The sequence below is a fragment of the Hermetia illucens genome, chromosome 1 (assembly GCF_905115235.1).
Source record: "Hermetia illucens chromosome 1, iHerIll2.2.curated.20191125, whole genome shotgun sequence".
NCBI classification, from domain to species: domain Eukaryota; kingdom Metazoa; phylum Arthropoda; class Insecta; order Diptera; family Stratiomyidae; genus Hermetia; species Hermetia illucens.
The window spans coordinates 89,464,089-89,481,042 of NC_051849.1; the positions used below are offsets into that span (position 1 = coordinate 89,464,089).

The 16,954-nt window shown below is 38.4% G+C and overlaps 1 protein-coding gene across 2 annotated transcripts in view; it reads right to left on the reverse strand.

The window, feature by feature from the left end:
* The window catches only part of LOC119661353 (potassium voltage-gated channel subfamily H member 2), a 766,305-nt gene that overhangs the window by 18,296 nt on the left and 731,055 nt on the right, over positions 1-16,954 (reverse strand). For both annotated transcript variants that reach the window (XM_038070659.1, XM_038070660.1), the window contains 3 exons: positions 5,101-5,221; positions 4,807-4,927; positions 3,658-3,776 (listed from right to left, as the gene is read on the reverse strand). In XM_038070659.1, coding sequence (XP_037926587.1) covers positions 3,658-3,776; positions 4,807-4,927; positions 5,101-5,221 — 361 coding nt within the window. The remainder of the gene's footprint in view (positions 1-3,657; positions 3,777-4,806; positions 4,928-5,100; positions 5,222-16,954) is intronic.

Sequence of the window (16,954 nt, forward strand, 5' to 3'; positions counted from 1 at the left end):
CCGCGTTCTTCAGTGCTTAGGTTTGCATGTTGGCTCCAGCCGTAGAAAAAGTCGTGAACGACTTGGTTCGACGATGAATGTGAGGTAGCAACGGAACGGCTCAATGTTGCATACCGGGCAATGCCAATTGAACACAATTAAGCATCGAAGATGGTCGAAATGTGCGAGGCCAGATAAAGCAACAGGATCACTCTCGAAACCATTCAACATCAATAGCCGCGTTGCAGATGTTAATGCAAGAGGCACCATCATCCAGTCCACTCAACTAGTGGCCTATGCTAACCATATCGACACCATCGGAAGAACAACCAATGATGTATAAACTGGCTTCATCCAGATCTAGCAGAAGGCGTGAGATTTTAAGCAGCACATTAATGAAGGTAAGATCAAGTATAGTGATAACGCTGACAATAAAGAACAAAGAAGCGACAACTTCAAATCGCACTGGTCATGCGAGAAGAATTAAGATAGGGGACTACAACTTTGAGGCCGTTGAGAATTTCTCTTATCTAGGGTCGAAAATCGCAACCGATAACAGCTATGATGATGACATCCGCGCACGGTTGTTGGCAGCTAACAGAGCCTATTTCAACTTATAAAAACTGTTCCGCTCGAAACGTCACACCATAGCGACAAAGCTCTTACTGTACAAGACAATGATTTTGCCAGTCCTAATGCATTCTTCGGAGATCTGGGTTCTTAGCAAGCAAAATTGCGAAGAAAAATCCGCTAAAGAATTTTTGGCCCCTTACATGTGGATGGACGATTCCCTAGACTAAATAACGACGAAATTTATGGACGATACCACGACCACCTGGTTGTGGATAAAATTCGGCTCAACAGGTTGCAAGGGGCGGGTCTCTTAATCCGTATGCGTAAGGATAAGCCAGCATGAAAAGTCTATAAGGGCAATATAGGTATATGGTAGAAAAAGAAAACGAGGCGGACTCTGCCTGAGATGCAGCGATGACGTACATCAGGACGCCAGGCATCTTTTAGGGATATCGAATTTTTGAGCCTCGGCGTAAAGCCGGTATGGGATGCATGGAGTTCCTTACTAAGTAGGCCCAGACCGGAACCTTTTAACACGTTCTTCTTCTTCTTTTTCTTCAGCCTTTGTCCCGTTCACAAGCGGGGTCGGCTCGTCGTGATCGGCTTCGCCATTTGGCTCTATCGAATGCCTGATCTGGGTGCAATCTCGAGGCTTTCAAATCCCCATCCAGCGTATCAAGCCACCGTTGCTTAGGTCTGCCTTTTGGTCGTTTACCATCGACTTCGATGTTCAGACCAATCTTTGCAAGTGAATTCTCGTTTGCACGAATTGCGTGACCATACCATCGAAACTTTTACCATAACGATCGCGGATATCCTCATTTCGGATGTGATCTAAACGTGTGACGCCACTAGTCCAACGTAGCATCTTCGTCTCCATTACCGCAAGACGCCGTTCATTGTCTTTTATGGTCGGCCAACACTCAGAGCCATAGAGAGCAACAGGATGGACGACATTGCGGTAAATTTTAGATTTGAGACGTTCGTTCATACGTCGATCACAAAGGACACCAGTTGTGGAACGCCACTTCATTCAGGTTGCGTTAATGCGTGAAGCAATTTCATAACGCAGTTCTCCATTGGCTGATAACGTTGACCCCAGGTATTTAAATCGCTCAGTTCTGGGCAGATCACTGCCGCTGACAGTGATTGTGCCTGTTTCATGGGGATCGGTCTTCAAAAATTCAGTTTTGTTTAAATTCAATCTGAGACCGTGTTGCATGAGGCGATCATTCTATTTTTGAACAAGTTGCTCGAGATCATTTTTGCTATCAGATGCTAGGAAAACATCATCTGCATAAAGCAGTGTGTAGGGCGCTGGACGTTGGATATCCCGTGTGACGGTGTCCATAATAAGGACAAAGAGGAGTGGTGAGAGGGCACTTCCTTGATGAACTCCAACAGAGACACGAAGCGGTTTTGATACACCCCCCATACTTCGAACTTTACTTTTCGGATCGTGAGCAATTGAACCCACCGCACGAGTTCTTCTGGCACGAAGTGTTGTCGTAAAGCATACCAGATGAGTTCGTGTGGTACACGGTCAAACGCTTTCTCTAGATCCAGAAAGGCAATGTAAAGAGGGCGATGCTTCTCACGGTGTTTCTCCATGAGTAACCGAGCAGCGTGTATTGCGTCAGTAGTTCCGCAGTTCTTGACAAATCCGGCTTGATTCACGGTTATTTCAACGATTTCGCGAATACGGTTGTCAAGAATGCGTTCAAAAATCTTCATGGTATGGGAAAGTAACCGGATCGGACGGTAATTTCAATATTCTGCTGGGCTACCTTTCTTTTTCCATATTGGAACAGTGGTACTTCTCGCTTCTCTTCGCTCTTCGCTTTCCAGAGCTCAGATGCGATGTCGTCAGGTCCTGTTGCTTTCCCCGATTTCATTTGTTTTATTGCCTCCTCGACTTCAGTTGCGCTGACTGGTGGAACTGCTCCAAATGTCGGCAATTATTGTGAAAGTGGAGGATGAGCAAATTCTTCAGTTGAAATCTGTTCGAAGTATTTTCGCCATCTATCCGTTGCCGCTCGACGGTTGGTAAGCAAAGTACCGTTCTTGTCATTAACACAAGAGAAGTGTTCGATATCCTGTGTGCGTTCATCACGGCTTTTAGCAAGTCGATACAGATCTCTCTCGCCATCCGGAGTGTCCAGTTTATCGTAAAGATTTTTGAAATGGTTCGCTCGGGTGACAGCGACCGCTTTCTTTGCTTCCCGGTTGGCGTTCTTATAAATTTGCCAATTAGTAGGCGTTTTATCGTCGAGAAATTTGTGGTAGAGGCGTTTCTTTTCACGGACCTTCATTTCAACATCATCATTCCAAAGCCAAGTATCTCGGTTGATGTACCGCTTACCCGGCTTGGTGTTGTTTTTGTGGAAATCATTCAAATGTGTATTCCCCCTCCCCACGGCTTTTTCGGTTTGAGGAGGAGGTGCAAACGAGGAAGGCGACGTTGTGCTTTTTGGCCCAATATAAAATCCTTAAAGAGAATATTCTGACATAATTTTTATATAACATACAAGCTGTATCCAAATGTAATCATCTTGCTCGCTTATAATTCTGAACAAAAAAAGCTTTCATGCTTGAAGCGCTGAGCTTCGGATTTTCGACATGTTTCATTTGGGATGAGAGGAGCTATGGACATTTCCTAATCCTGATTAAATTTAATATTACCAGAGAATAAAATACGGAAATGAATTTCTGCAAACCGGCAATAAACACCCGGAAGTGGTTACAGAAGATATAAAAAATTCAATTGCCTGAACACTAAGCACATGAAAATTTTCCAGAAAAATTACACAAGTGTAGAAATTTATGTGCAACTGAAAATTGATCTAAATGTTTTGATGAGCAGCTTCGAAAGGGTAGTTGAACAGATAATCAGAATTTTTGCCTATTGTCAGGATAAACTAGATAGATTCGTCCATATAGTCCATGGATACAGTGACGTATGTGGATGTAGATCATATGCGCTAACGTTTATCATTTCATGTGTAGTATTTATAAAGGCTCTATCTAACTCTATGGAAAGTTTACAGAGCTGTATATGAGATTTGAAAATCTAAAAACAGAAAAAATACAAAAATATGGACTCACCTGATGAAATCGAATGAATTCTCGAACGCGAAGCATTTGTGTGTGATATCGCGCCGTACCTGAGTATAATCGTTGAATTATGGCCGAAACATTACCGAATATACTGGCATACATTAGAGCTGGAAATGCGAATAATTTCTCTTTAATAAGAAAACTGAAAAATGTCAAAGACCAGATTTCAATTAAATTTTATGAAAAAGTAACTTCGGTTGCGGTGCAATTTATTCCCAGGAAACTTTTCCTTGGACTGTTCATTAAGTGGTAGCCATCATAAGCATCAAAGTCCCCTAACTCATAATTTATCTGGGATTGAGGGGGAGCGTAAGCATTTAATCATATTTCCAACCAAAGTGACCCCAAGTCGTGAGTGCTTCTTACTAAGGTGAAGCGACTGACTTTAATTAATGTCATCCACCATGTACTTGATTTTACACTTTAGTTAGGGACAAGGAGGATCCGCATCTAGATAAGCTGATAAGATATTATGGAATGCATATACTAGAATATGTACGAACGCAAAACACGCCAAAAAATCGTTTGAAGTCTTAAATCACTGGATTTAAACGGACGTATTCCCACTCATAGATATAAGCTATGAATATTTAAATACTTAAATTTTCAAGCATATTTGGTAAGAATCGACCAAGAATTTATTGCGTTGATCATTCTTGAAAGTAGATCCATATTCAAATCATATAATAAATAGAATAAAAAACTTCTCCTGGTCCTTTTTATACATAAATTGCAACTTTACGTATTAAGGTCCTCGGTAACGATTCGGAAACGTCCTATTCGGTCTGGTTTGTAAGTAAGTATGATAGTTGGTAGCTGAAACAATGAGTTCAGTTTGCAATGGAAAAACGTTTTCGTGGATGAGCTGTTGGCAGTCAGTTTCGAGATGACGTTGTAAAATCCTTAAAAATCCTTATTTCAAAGCAGTACCTCAGGCTGGACGAGACGAATAATCGCCTTAAAGTGTTGCATCCATGTGGAAACCCTTTCTGAATTAACTTAATTGGTTAGTTACGTTATGCCTTCAATACTTTTAAACCCTGGAGATACCATCGCTGTGATAACCTTGCCAGCAGAAACCTTTTGCCCAAATACTACTTCGAGTGATGAAATGATTTTTCCATTCGTCATACTTACATCCAACGAGCATTACACAAATTGTGAAAATCTTCTCCGCATCGGTATTAGGCGCAACGTTACCAAACCCCACCGAAGTTAACGAGGTGAATGTAAAGTATAATGCTGTGATGTAACGTGACTGTAAAATACAAGAGAAACATAAAGGAAAAATGTTAATGAAAAAATTTAAATAATGGCCGTCACCAAGGACTTTCTCATGTGATTAACAATTCTACATTAGAGCACAGGTCAAGATAAATGTGTACGGAAAAAGCAAAACTAGGCTGTTTCGAGGCGCCATTCTGTCTGTACCTTGATTGAAGGACCTCCTGTGTTGTTGGGCAAGTAGAACTCTTGCGTGTCATTTGCCAGAATGTCCAACCAACCGATTTTATTTCGTAAAATTGGCCGTTCAGCGTTTCCTATTGCATACCTGTGGAAGATGGAAAATGTAGATATATCAAAAAACGTATTTCATGCTGTGAACTTGGAAGTCTTTGCTATAGACATGACTATAGTATGTGCTTGCAGTATAAACAAAATAACAGCATTTCTAGCTGTTTACTGTAATATCACAGAGTTTTCATTTTAGCTAGGAAAGCTTTAAACCCGAATCCAACAATTCTCTCTACTGTCACGAGCATAGCCTCAGGGGTTTGGTGACTGACATTCTTGATGTTTGTCAGCAAGAATTCAAAATAACATGGTTCTTTGATACATTTCCCACGCGGAGCAAGCATGTATTGTTTCCAACATATTTTCAACTTATAATGCTTTATTAGGAAACTTCACTCATTTGGCTCGTTGGCATGCCCAATGTCTACACATTATATACATATATACATGTTTTGATAGACAATACCGTTTTTCATTTAAGGTCCTTGCATACTACAATTATATTCTCGTATCTACGGAAGCGCAATGAGCTCCAAACGGCTTTAATTTAAGAACTTCGTTTATTTGATTGCATATTAACTTTTTTCATTTTTTTCCTATGACAACAATCTTTTTGGACTTTACTATGAAAGGGGTCGTCTATTAAGTAACGGATAAATTAACAGCAAGCACGGGCATCACCTTTTACCGCCATTTGAATCTCGTACTACTGTTTAACGATCTCTGAACATGTTTGACAATATGATAAGGCTTAAGGAACTCTGACCTAAGAGTGCCTGCTTGGTTATTAGCCAGATTTTAGATGATTCTCTATTTAAGGACTTAGATGGGATAAACATAATAACCTCATCTCATAATTAGGGATTATAAAACGTTACATGTATGCAAGGAACGAAGATTTTATAAAGTTTGAAAATAATGATTCAACTGAACCATTCTCGATTATTGCTTGAAATATTTTGGGTACGCATTTTACAACGTACCTCAATAAATGCAGGAGGAGTATATCTCAATATCTGTGAACATTCTCGTGATGATGTAAGCCATTCTTCTATCTTCTATGAACATACTGCCTACTGTGATGAGGTTATGAGGTTATCAGAATCGAATTTTAAAGTTTTGTACGAAACATTTTGGGTCACGGGTCCGGTCCCAAAATGCATGCCTCAAAAAGTGAAGCAGGTTTCGTTCTCAGAACTTACTCAACCGGAAAATTTGCAAAAAATTACAGGGTTGCATCTATTCGAAATGTAGGCCTCAAAGTGCAACCCGTTCCGATATCTGCACAAATAAAGTCAATAATAGTATATTACGATATTTTATAAATTTGCACGAAGTTCCCCTCCCCCCTTAACTTCATTCTAGAAATACGTACAGTACAGTATACAGTGGTATCAGTATAGGCGAATATATAGAACATAGTTCTGATAAGTTCGAAGGCAATCCAACAGTTATAGAGATCAGTTTGGATGCGTACATATTTATGTAGTAATATACGGTAATAGGCGAAATTTGTTTGCTTAGGATGAGCACAATATTTATGTCTTTGATATCTTAAATTATATATCTTAAATTTTTTTGCAATACATGGGAGAATGTGTCCCATTCTTATTTATGGAGGAATGGAAAAACGTGCGTATAGAGTTGCTCACATAAGATGAACATTAAACCTTTTTCCCCGAAGTGCCAAGCTTCCGGTATTCCGGCGTGTTAAGGTTTTGTGTGAACACAAATCGGTTTACTGTCTGTCTGTCCTTCTCTCTGTCTCTCTGTCCGTCACGCGCATATTTCTCGGAGACGGCTGTAGCGATGGACACCAAATTTGGTAGAAAGGTGGAAACTGTGAACGGTCACGCATATAGTGAGTTACATTTTTTTTGCGTAGAATTTAAAGAGGGGCGATACATGTAAAAGGGGAGTGTACATTTTTTTTTATCAAATATAGTCATGTGGGGTATCAAATGAAAGCTCTCGGTTAGTGCTTTTCGAAGCCGGTCTTAGTTTTGACATTTGTTGGAAAGGTGAAGGTGCGGGGGGTTGAAAGTGATCATTTTTTTAATGAACCCATTCCCCCAGAAACTACCCAACCGATAAATCTTAAAAAAAAAATCAGGAGGCTGCCACTACATCGTGCCTAGGCTCCGAAATACCCTCCACACCGATACCTAAAAGATAAAGTTAAAAATAGTACATTACTATAATTTTCAGTAATTGGCACGAAAACCCCCCTTAAGTTCACCCTAGAATTACGAAATTTTGCAATGTAGGCTACAGCATAGAGCATGATCCTGCCAAATTTGGTGAAAATCGCACTATTAGCAACAAAGTAATACTGGATCAAAACTGTCGCTTTTCTGCAAATTCAAGGCTATCAATGTCAATATCACTTGTGGATATTTTCACAAAATATATGCATATATTACGTGCTACATACTAATGGGACAAATGCACACTTAAATCTCTTTGTAAAAGAAATACACAAAACCTTTCATAGCTGAAGCGTCTAGCTTCCGGTTTCCCGATTTGTGTAGAACGGAGTGATTATCGGGTACAAGTTAAAGGTCGAGCGCCCAGGAGGTAGTCGCTTTATGTCTTTACGGAATTTCGTAGCGCAATGTAAATACGAGGGTAGTTCAATAAGTCTTTAGAATAAAGTTGAGAAACCATTTTTTTGAACAAATTTTTTTTTATTTCTCAACATAATCTCTTTGGACCTCTATACACTTAGCCAATCGTTTTTCAAGTTTTTTTAATCCTCCAGAAAAGTGTGTTTTCGGAAGTTCCTCAAAATACGCACTTACAGAGGCAATGACGTCTTCGTTGTCCGTAAATCTCTGTCCACCGAGCCATTTTTTTCAAGTTTGGAAATAAGAAAAAGTCACTGGGGGTTAAATTTGGTGAATACGGTGGGTGTTCGACTAATTCAAAGTTTAATTTTAGCCATTGAAACGAAGCACGTGTGAACTCGGGCGTTGTCGTGATGAAAAAGGATTTTTTTTCGCCAATGTGGCCGTTTTTTTTTTAATTTCTTCTTTCAGCTGCCCTAATAATGATGCATAATACCCACCAGTAATTGTATTACCCTTTTCCAAATAGTCAATAAGGGTAATTCCACGGGCATCCCAAAAAACTGTAGCCATAACCTTTCCAGTTGACTTTACGGTCTTCGCTTTCTTTGGAGCTCGTTCACCCATGCCTGTTGTTCCTTCGTCTCAGGAGTCTAGTGGCGTATCCATGTTTCATCCACAGTCACAAACCGACGAAAAAAATTCCTCAGGATTCCGACTTATGCGCGCGAAAAGAGCCTCAGAGGTGACCACTCAATTTCGTTTATTCTCAGCTGAGAGCAAACGCGGCACCCATCTTGCTGATAGCTTTCTTATGCCTAATTTTTCATGTAGAATTGAAAAAACTGTACCTATTGATATCCCTGTGGCCACAGCTAACTCGCGCACTTTTAGTCTGTTATCCTTCAACACCATATCGTGGATTTTATTGATGATTTCGGCAGTAGTCACTTCTACGGGCCTTCCTGAACGTGGTTCGTCACTAGTTGATTTACGACCACGCTTAAATTCATTTACCAAATTATAAACCATTGCTAAGGCGAGGGCAGATGTGCCATGAACCGAGTCTAATTCATTTTTTATCTCATATGGAGTTAAGCCCTTTAAATGAAAATGTTTTATTACCGCTCTGAATTCGTTTTTTTCCATTTTTTTTAATAAGCAATTTTTTTTCAATTGATTATAAAAACACGTAAATTCAGAAGATGTGGACTGTGACTGCACTATATATCTAGTCGGGAGTGGCGCTGACTAAAAACAGATGATTTAGGGCGATTCGCGCGCCATCCGTTGGTCATTCTAAGGACTTATTGAACTACCCTCGTAGCATATTTTTGAATATTTGGCCTCAAGCCCTTCTATGAGTGCATTTTTATTTGTTGTAACTGTGTTTTGTTTGTAATCAAACGTGAAAAATATCTGTATATCCGAAAGGCGACTTTTCAATTTTTTTTTCAAGTAGGTTTTTCTCAAAATGACTTTTTTTTCCATTTGAGGGAATATTAACTCAAAAAGCAATAGACCGATCATAATGAAATTTGTAAGTATGATTTTCTATGAAATTATCGTCTGAAATGGTGTCATATTTTTAAGGGTGCCTTTTGCACTTTTGCATAATTTGTGAAAAACACTTGAGAATTTTTTTTCAAAAGCTACAAAATTTTTAATTTTGGTTATTTTCACTTGCACTAAATAAAAAAAAATTCACACCCTTGTGGATTCAAACAAAAGTTGGAGTCGCTGCACGTCCCACAGTTCGAACTCTATGGTAGTTAGGTTTGGATTCACTTGTAACATTGAGAAATCTACCAATCTATCAAATAAAATCTGACTGATCTTATAGCCGTCTTCTGTTTACTTCCTTTCAGCACAAAAAGCGTCACATAAATATAATAGCAAATGTGTAACCAGGATTTTAATCCGAGGCATTAAATTGAAAAGGGGCAACCGCAACCAATTGGTTAAATCTTAATTTAAGAATTATTTTGTAAAAACAATTTCAGAACTTTCCAAACCAATTTTGGAATTAACAATTTCAAATTCAAAATTTCCTATTTCAATCACAGAATACATTCAACATTTTGTTATGAAGTTCTCTACCCAGTTTTTTATACTGAGCTAGGATGGAACTGCGATTCTTCCTCCTTTTTTAAGGTTTGTCTGAAACAAAACCTTACTAAAAACGATTCAATGTCTGCCTGCCTGTCTGCCACACTCGATTTACTCGGAAACGGCTGAACCAATTGCCACGAAATTTGGTGAGAAGATGTGGTCTATGAATGTCTTTATATATAGCGAGTAGTGCCATACATACGAAAAGGGGGCGTACAGTTTTTTCACCGAATATAGTCAAGTGGGGTATCAAATCAAAGAGCTCAATTAGTACTTTTCGATCTTATTTCTGATATTGGTTGAAACATGGGGGAGTGAGGGCTGAAAATGTGTGCTCCTAAAAGTGAAGCAGGTCGCGTTCTCAGAACCAATGTAACCAGGAAATCTGAAAAAATCACAATGGTCCATTTATAAGTAACCTAGTCCTCAGAATACACTCCATTCCTATATCTGCTCAAACAAAGTTAATAACAGAATATTACTATATTTCGGAATTTGCCCGAAAGCACCCTTAAGTTCATCCTACAAATTACATTGGTATAAAAGATAATATAAGGCATCAACTTGAAGTTGAAATTTGAATGTAATCCAACTATTATTAATAAAGTAAGAGAGGGTCAAAGTTTTGTATTTGACGTGAATTTGTCATAATCTAAGACGTGTATGTTGACCTAATTATCATATAAATTGAGATATTTTATTTTAGTTTTTCGTTTTTAGATTTTTTTAGTTAATTATACATCAGAAGGAATTAATCCAGACAGACATGTGTGGGCATATGTATATACTAATAAAGTTTTCGCGTTGCGTTCAATAAGTTAGACATTTGCGTAATTTCGACCAGTGGTATTTACTTTAAGTACATATATGTATGCTTTTGTGCACACAGTAAAGTGGAAATCCGTGAAGATGCATTAGATCAATTTGGATGGGCAACTTTTGTTTATTTATGACTAGCACCATATTGATGTCTTTGATATGTATATACATCTAGATTTTGGCGATTAATGAACAAATATTTTGCACTTATTGCTATGTGCGAATGGAAAACAGCGCATGTTCACATAAGATGAACAACTTTTACCCGAAGCGCCCAGCTTCCGGTATGCCGATTTGTTTATAATTTAACGTTTGTTGTTCTTTGGTTTATGATCTTCAAACTTAAACTGAGAATAAAAGAAGATAGATTAGTAACCTGCAAATTTTGAAACCCTATTGCTACCGGGAATCATCTGTGGAGAAAAAGAAGACGTGGTACACCTTGCCTCAGATGAATCGATGATATAGGCCAGGATGTCCGACAGTTTTTAGCGATGTCGATTACTAAAGCGGGTCTAGACCGCGCGGTTGATGACGATAATACCGTATACCGCCTTACAAAACAGCTTGCAGGTGATCTTAAATTGTAAGTCGATTTTCGTGTGAGGGAAGTTAATGTCACACTTCGCATTCATAATGATGGGTAGCTGAAGAGGTGGAAGGAGCTCTATACCACGATTCTCGATTTTACATCATCTGGCGAAGTTCCATTTATTGCGGTTGATATTTGGATATGGACTGTTCCTTCAAATAGAACCGGGGTTAACTTAACCATCAACATGCCCAAAAGGAAAAAAATATTGACGGCTTGTAGTCCAAGCTTTTAATGCAGACCCTATAGTCTTCTTCATGCGGTATATCACCTGCCCTTAATCCATTTCGGGAAAGCTTTAGACAGCTTATACAGGGAATGTAAGGAGACATATGATGGAATAAAGTAGAATTTCGAAAAAATTTGAAGCCGAAAGTGGAGATCGCTTGGATTGCATTTTGTTGTCATTGCGTTTTCTTCTCATTATCTATCTATGTCATCTTTCCCCGAACATCTCTATTACACTGACGATATCTGCTAGCTCTTATCAAGTCATGGACTCTAACCAAATAGCTCTGGCTTTGGAGAAAAAGCCAATCATAGTAGGATGATAAGATAGATAAGATAAGATAAAGATAAACACCAAGAAAACGAAAGTCCTAATTTGACTGCTCATCCGACTGTTCCCGTTTATATTAATGAGCAGAAGATTTCGAAGGGTAATTTCTGTCGCCAATATTTAACATGATGTTACTCGATGTATTATTTGTCAAACATCAATATTAAGTCGAGCCTGTTCCGTGGCACTGCTCTCGTTATGCTTATTGGAATGATACATGGAGAGTGATCACCGCCGTTACTCGAAAACATCAAAATGTTATCAATTCCTGTCTGCTCATATGTTCAGAGTATTCTAGCCTGACAAAATAACAAATGACGAATTTTATTGGGGTACGGGTCGGTTACCAGATACAATGGAAGAAGTATGCAATCTTCTCGAAAATTCTTGGTTTGACTTAAATCACATTGTCAGGAGCCAGCAGGCATGGTGCATAGAAGGGTTTGACGCATTGTACCCTACATAGGGGCTTATTGCAGCCTATTCAGATGTACAATGGTTCTGTTCGCACATACCCCATAATGTATATGCTTAGGTATGTCAGACTGATCAATTTAATATGATATTTATATCTCCTAGTAAATTAGTAAAATATATTAATGTGAATACTTTGGGATAGAACAAAAACTTGTTTTGGAAAGTACTAACTAACTAAATTCGGCCCTGATTTGTACATATGGAGATCTTCTCTCCCTTTAAACGAAAAACTTTGCCCCGGGGTTTTATTGTTCCAAATTTTATTCAAAATTTCGTGTCAAAAGATGGATATCATTTACAAGCACGTATGACCGATAATAAGGGCAGGGAATTCTCCTTTTATGATGCTCAGTCTCTTATCCGATTTTTAAAAATAGTAAAATTTAGCGGATAGAATTCAAAAAGCGCGTAGAAGTAAACATGTGTTTGTGGGTTCCATAGACTGTTGAATTAGTCCGACCCTTCACACGCAGAACAAGGTGGCATGACCTATCGCTGAAAAGCGGATGGTTTGCTGAAGTTGGGGTAAGAGTCGTATGCCAGAGAAAAAACGAACCATTCGGTAGCTGATATATTAATACAAAATAGGCATGCATCAGGATGAAGCATGGAATTTGGGTTCAAAAGCTAGAGAAAAGAGCAAATTTATTTGCCCAATCCTTTAAGGAAATCTCTAGAAAGGTGCGTTAAACGAACTTTTTAGTAGTAGTATTTCTTGTACAACTATTACCAGGAAAACGTCTAACTAAGCTGCTCCATACAACATATATTAAAATATGTCCCATGTTATGAATGAATGAACAATGTGACCTTGAATTCTACGCGCAAATCCCACTTCTCTCAAATATCGTCAAATTTGTTACTGGAAAGTTTCACCCTAGTAATATTAGGCAATCATTTTATACAATCATATCAGTTTGCTTTTCTAGAAAGGCATTCTATCAAAGGCTGGGTTTATTGAATAACGAGCTTGATTGAAAATTTTGCAGAAAATAATTTAAGTTTCGATAAATTATGGCATTAGACTTTTTATCATTCATTCATTTTTATCATTTCATGTGCAGGAGCCTACTGAAGGAGTTCTCCTTCTATTCTATTTCTAAGTCTCTGACCGACTCTTCAGGGAGAATTAGCAACAACCGCCAGGTAGCGTCTTGGGTTCCATCGATTGTCCTTTGTGTAGCGATGAGCCATTAACTTGCGATGAATCTGAGATAACGCCATTTATAAACCATAATATAATATCATCCTAATTGCAGGAAGTATTGCCGTAGAAGCAGGAATAAAATTATAAAAATTTGTTTATTTTTGTTTGTGTCTTTTTTTTTGTTCCCCGGGCTATGGCATGCCAACCGTCAAAAACAATAAATACATGATGATATTCCACAGGGACTAACGCAACACTATTAGCTACGGCGCCATTGAGATCAACCCTTTAGGACAACTCCTTGTGTGTAGTCCACGTTAAGGAAAATCATAAAATCTGGCCTCCGCGAGTTGGAAACGTGGATTTTTTAGCTTATCTCTTTTAAGGTTAAAACACGTGTATTTTTAACGGCACTACATGTTTCTTTCAATTGTTTTATGTCTTGTATTACACTCTCTGGATATGTATGAACACTACTGACTCTAACCAGCTGTAATTTTGAACCCATATTGCTTTAGAAACTGAGTCGGTAAAATATTACCGTTTCAGGATGGTTTTGTCTGCAGAACAGCAAATCGATCTAATAACCAGGAGGATTGCATCCCAATTATTTATAAAAGGATGAAACATGGAACTTTACCAATCGAAATCTATTCATTCCAACTTCAACAGAAAAAGATGGCTTTTGACACTAAGCTCAGATGAAAAAAACTTATCGAAAAAAAAAGGACAAACTTATGGGATGACCAATTCCACATTGATGACAAGTTCTTATATTTGATTTTGAGCCGACTTGAACTTTGGTAACCAGCTCTTCTTGTAGCGAGAAAGCAGATTTAAAGATCGTACAGATATGGACTCACACAGGCAGCTTTGCATGGAAATAGTTTGTGAAGCTGAGGAAACACACCTTGAGATGTGTCCCAAGGTGTGTGGTCAGCACCTGAGTTGAAATTATAGAAGTGCGACATCCTATGGATAATTCGAATTAGGTTAGACGCATTGAGTCACTAAAATAGGACTTAGATAGAAATGATCAGGGTAATCACAGGGTCCCACACTAACAAATGAGAAACTGATTCATTATATTTATATTATATTATATTATAATTTCTAATGTTAGGCTTTTGAAAATTCTCCTCTCATATTAAATAAAAAATATTTTTCAAATAAAACCTGCGGTGCAGATGACGACAGTCTCAGTCTTACAACAGTAACAACTGTATTAGCTTTCAAAATTAATTGCGTTCTGGCCAAGCTTTAAAAGTTGATTTTTGAACATTATGTGAAGCTTTCAAGGACAACTCATCGACTAGTATTCTCAGGAGATTCGCCTAACTTAATCTATAGGAGCATCAGTTGCACAAACAATACATGCCAAAGTTAATAGTTGATGCCCACAAATCCCTTGAATTTTTACTCAAAATTAGGTCTAGTATCGTTTCCAAACATACCAACAGCTTCTAAAAGATTTGCATGGCATATCCGTATATACATACTTTTTCCTTTGGAATCGTAGGTCGAATGAAAAGTAGGTCCATTTCCGCAGCCGTAACGGCAAGACTTTGGTTAGATAAGTAGTGGAATTAGTGGCAAAATAAGACTACTTTCACAGACTGCTGGGAATCCAGGAAATAACTCACATTCAATTTGTTGGAAATCGACACTTATCTTAACTGTGTACAGTCTTAGCCTCCCCAGCTTATATCATTTGTTGATCAATCGAAAGCGCTCACTTGCAACAGCCCAAGAACTGGATGCAAACAAACTTCTAGGGTAACTAGCATATTGCTAGGATACTTGTCTAGTTGGTTACCTTCTCCCCTCCTTCATACCTTGGGTAGAATAAAGCGGAGCTACTCACTTCTGAAAACCAAGAAAGGAATGTTCCCGTGTCCATCAATTACGCTTGCGAGACAGTATTTCTCCATCATCCATTTTCCCCTGTGACTGACGGGGATCTGGTTTATCGGCCGCTTTTACATGTTTTTCCCACTCTAAGGTTTTATGCGAAACAAAACCGTATTAAATTCAGTTTACTGACCATCTATCCGTCACACATACCTTGATGATTGGGTATGTAGCTGGGAATCACTGATTCTTTCTTAAAAATTACTCAACCCAAAAATCGAAAAAGAAAGATAGACAAATGGACAGACAGACATCGAATCGATTTTAATAAGGTTTTGTTTTACACAAGGTGTAGTGGTGTAATTGTATATTTTTACATTTTTTGTAAATTGACTGAACACCTCCTTGAAATCCATTCTAAATTGTTGAACTAGACCATAGTATGGAGCGCAAAACTGAGAAGTTTGGCGGAAATTCTATTATTATTAACAAATTGATATTAGCTAAATGTTACTTTGTGTAAATTTACTATGATGCACGACAAGAAAATCAGTAACATACTGAAGTGAATATGTAAACATTACGAGATGCAATTGAATATTCTTACGTAAGAAGGCTTCCTTCGCGGTTTATTACACGCTACCAATTATCTGGTAGGAAGGAAATCTCCTTTTTATGGTTTTGTCAAAAACAAAACCTTATTAAAACCGGTTTACTGTTTGTGTATCTGTCTGTCTGCCACACGCATTTTTTCAGGAGTGGTTGTATTGAGTTACATCATTTTACTTTGAACCAAAGTGAGTCTCTTTGTATGCGAAAGGGGGGTGTGCAAGCACTTTCCACCGAATATGAGGTATGAGAGGCCTCGATTAGTGCTATTCAAAACCGGTCATCAGTTCAGACATTTAATGGAAATGCGAGAAGGGCGGGGGCTAAAAAGTGGTCATTCTGTTGACCTATTCTCCATCCTACCCGAAAAATCTGAAAAAAATCACAAAGCTGCCACTATACTTCGAAATACTCTCCGTGCCGCTGCCTGTTCAAATAAAGTTCATAATAGTTTATTAGTTATATTATAGTGATATAAAATCGGTGACGCGACAATCAAATTGGATCAGGGCCATGAAGTGTGTTAGAGCACTTCATTCATTTAAGACCGTAACGGTACATTTCAGGAATACAATATCCTGTAGGAGGCAATGTGGTCAGCATTACGCTCGCCCATGATTGCTACCCTAATTTGATTCAGATACTCAATCACATCTGAATCGACTGGTATCTGATGTTATGTCACTATACAAATCCCACTGCCAGCGGCGACCTTCAGTACGGCAGCCCAGTGCCCTAACGACTGAGCTATTCCAAGTAACACCACCCCAAGTTCAATTAAAAATAGATTAATATATACTCGTTAAACATCTAGGCATCTCCACGGAGAAATAGAGTAAATAGCACTTGATGGATAGTAGGCACAATAAGAGCAGTAAACATTAAGCAGTAAAGATTGAGAAAGAGAGAGAGAGAGAGAAGTATTCCCTCCTGGGCGTAAGAACCGCCTAAAGTGGACAGAAATTTATGGATTAACGATTTACACGCCTCAACTTCTATGGTGGACCCCACTTTAGATAGGAATTCAACTGAGAAAT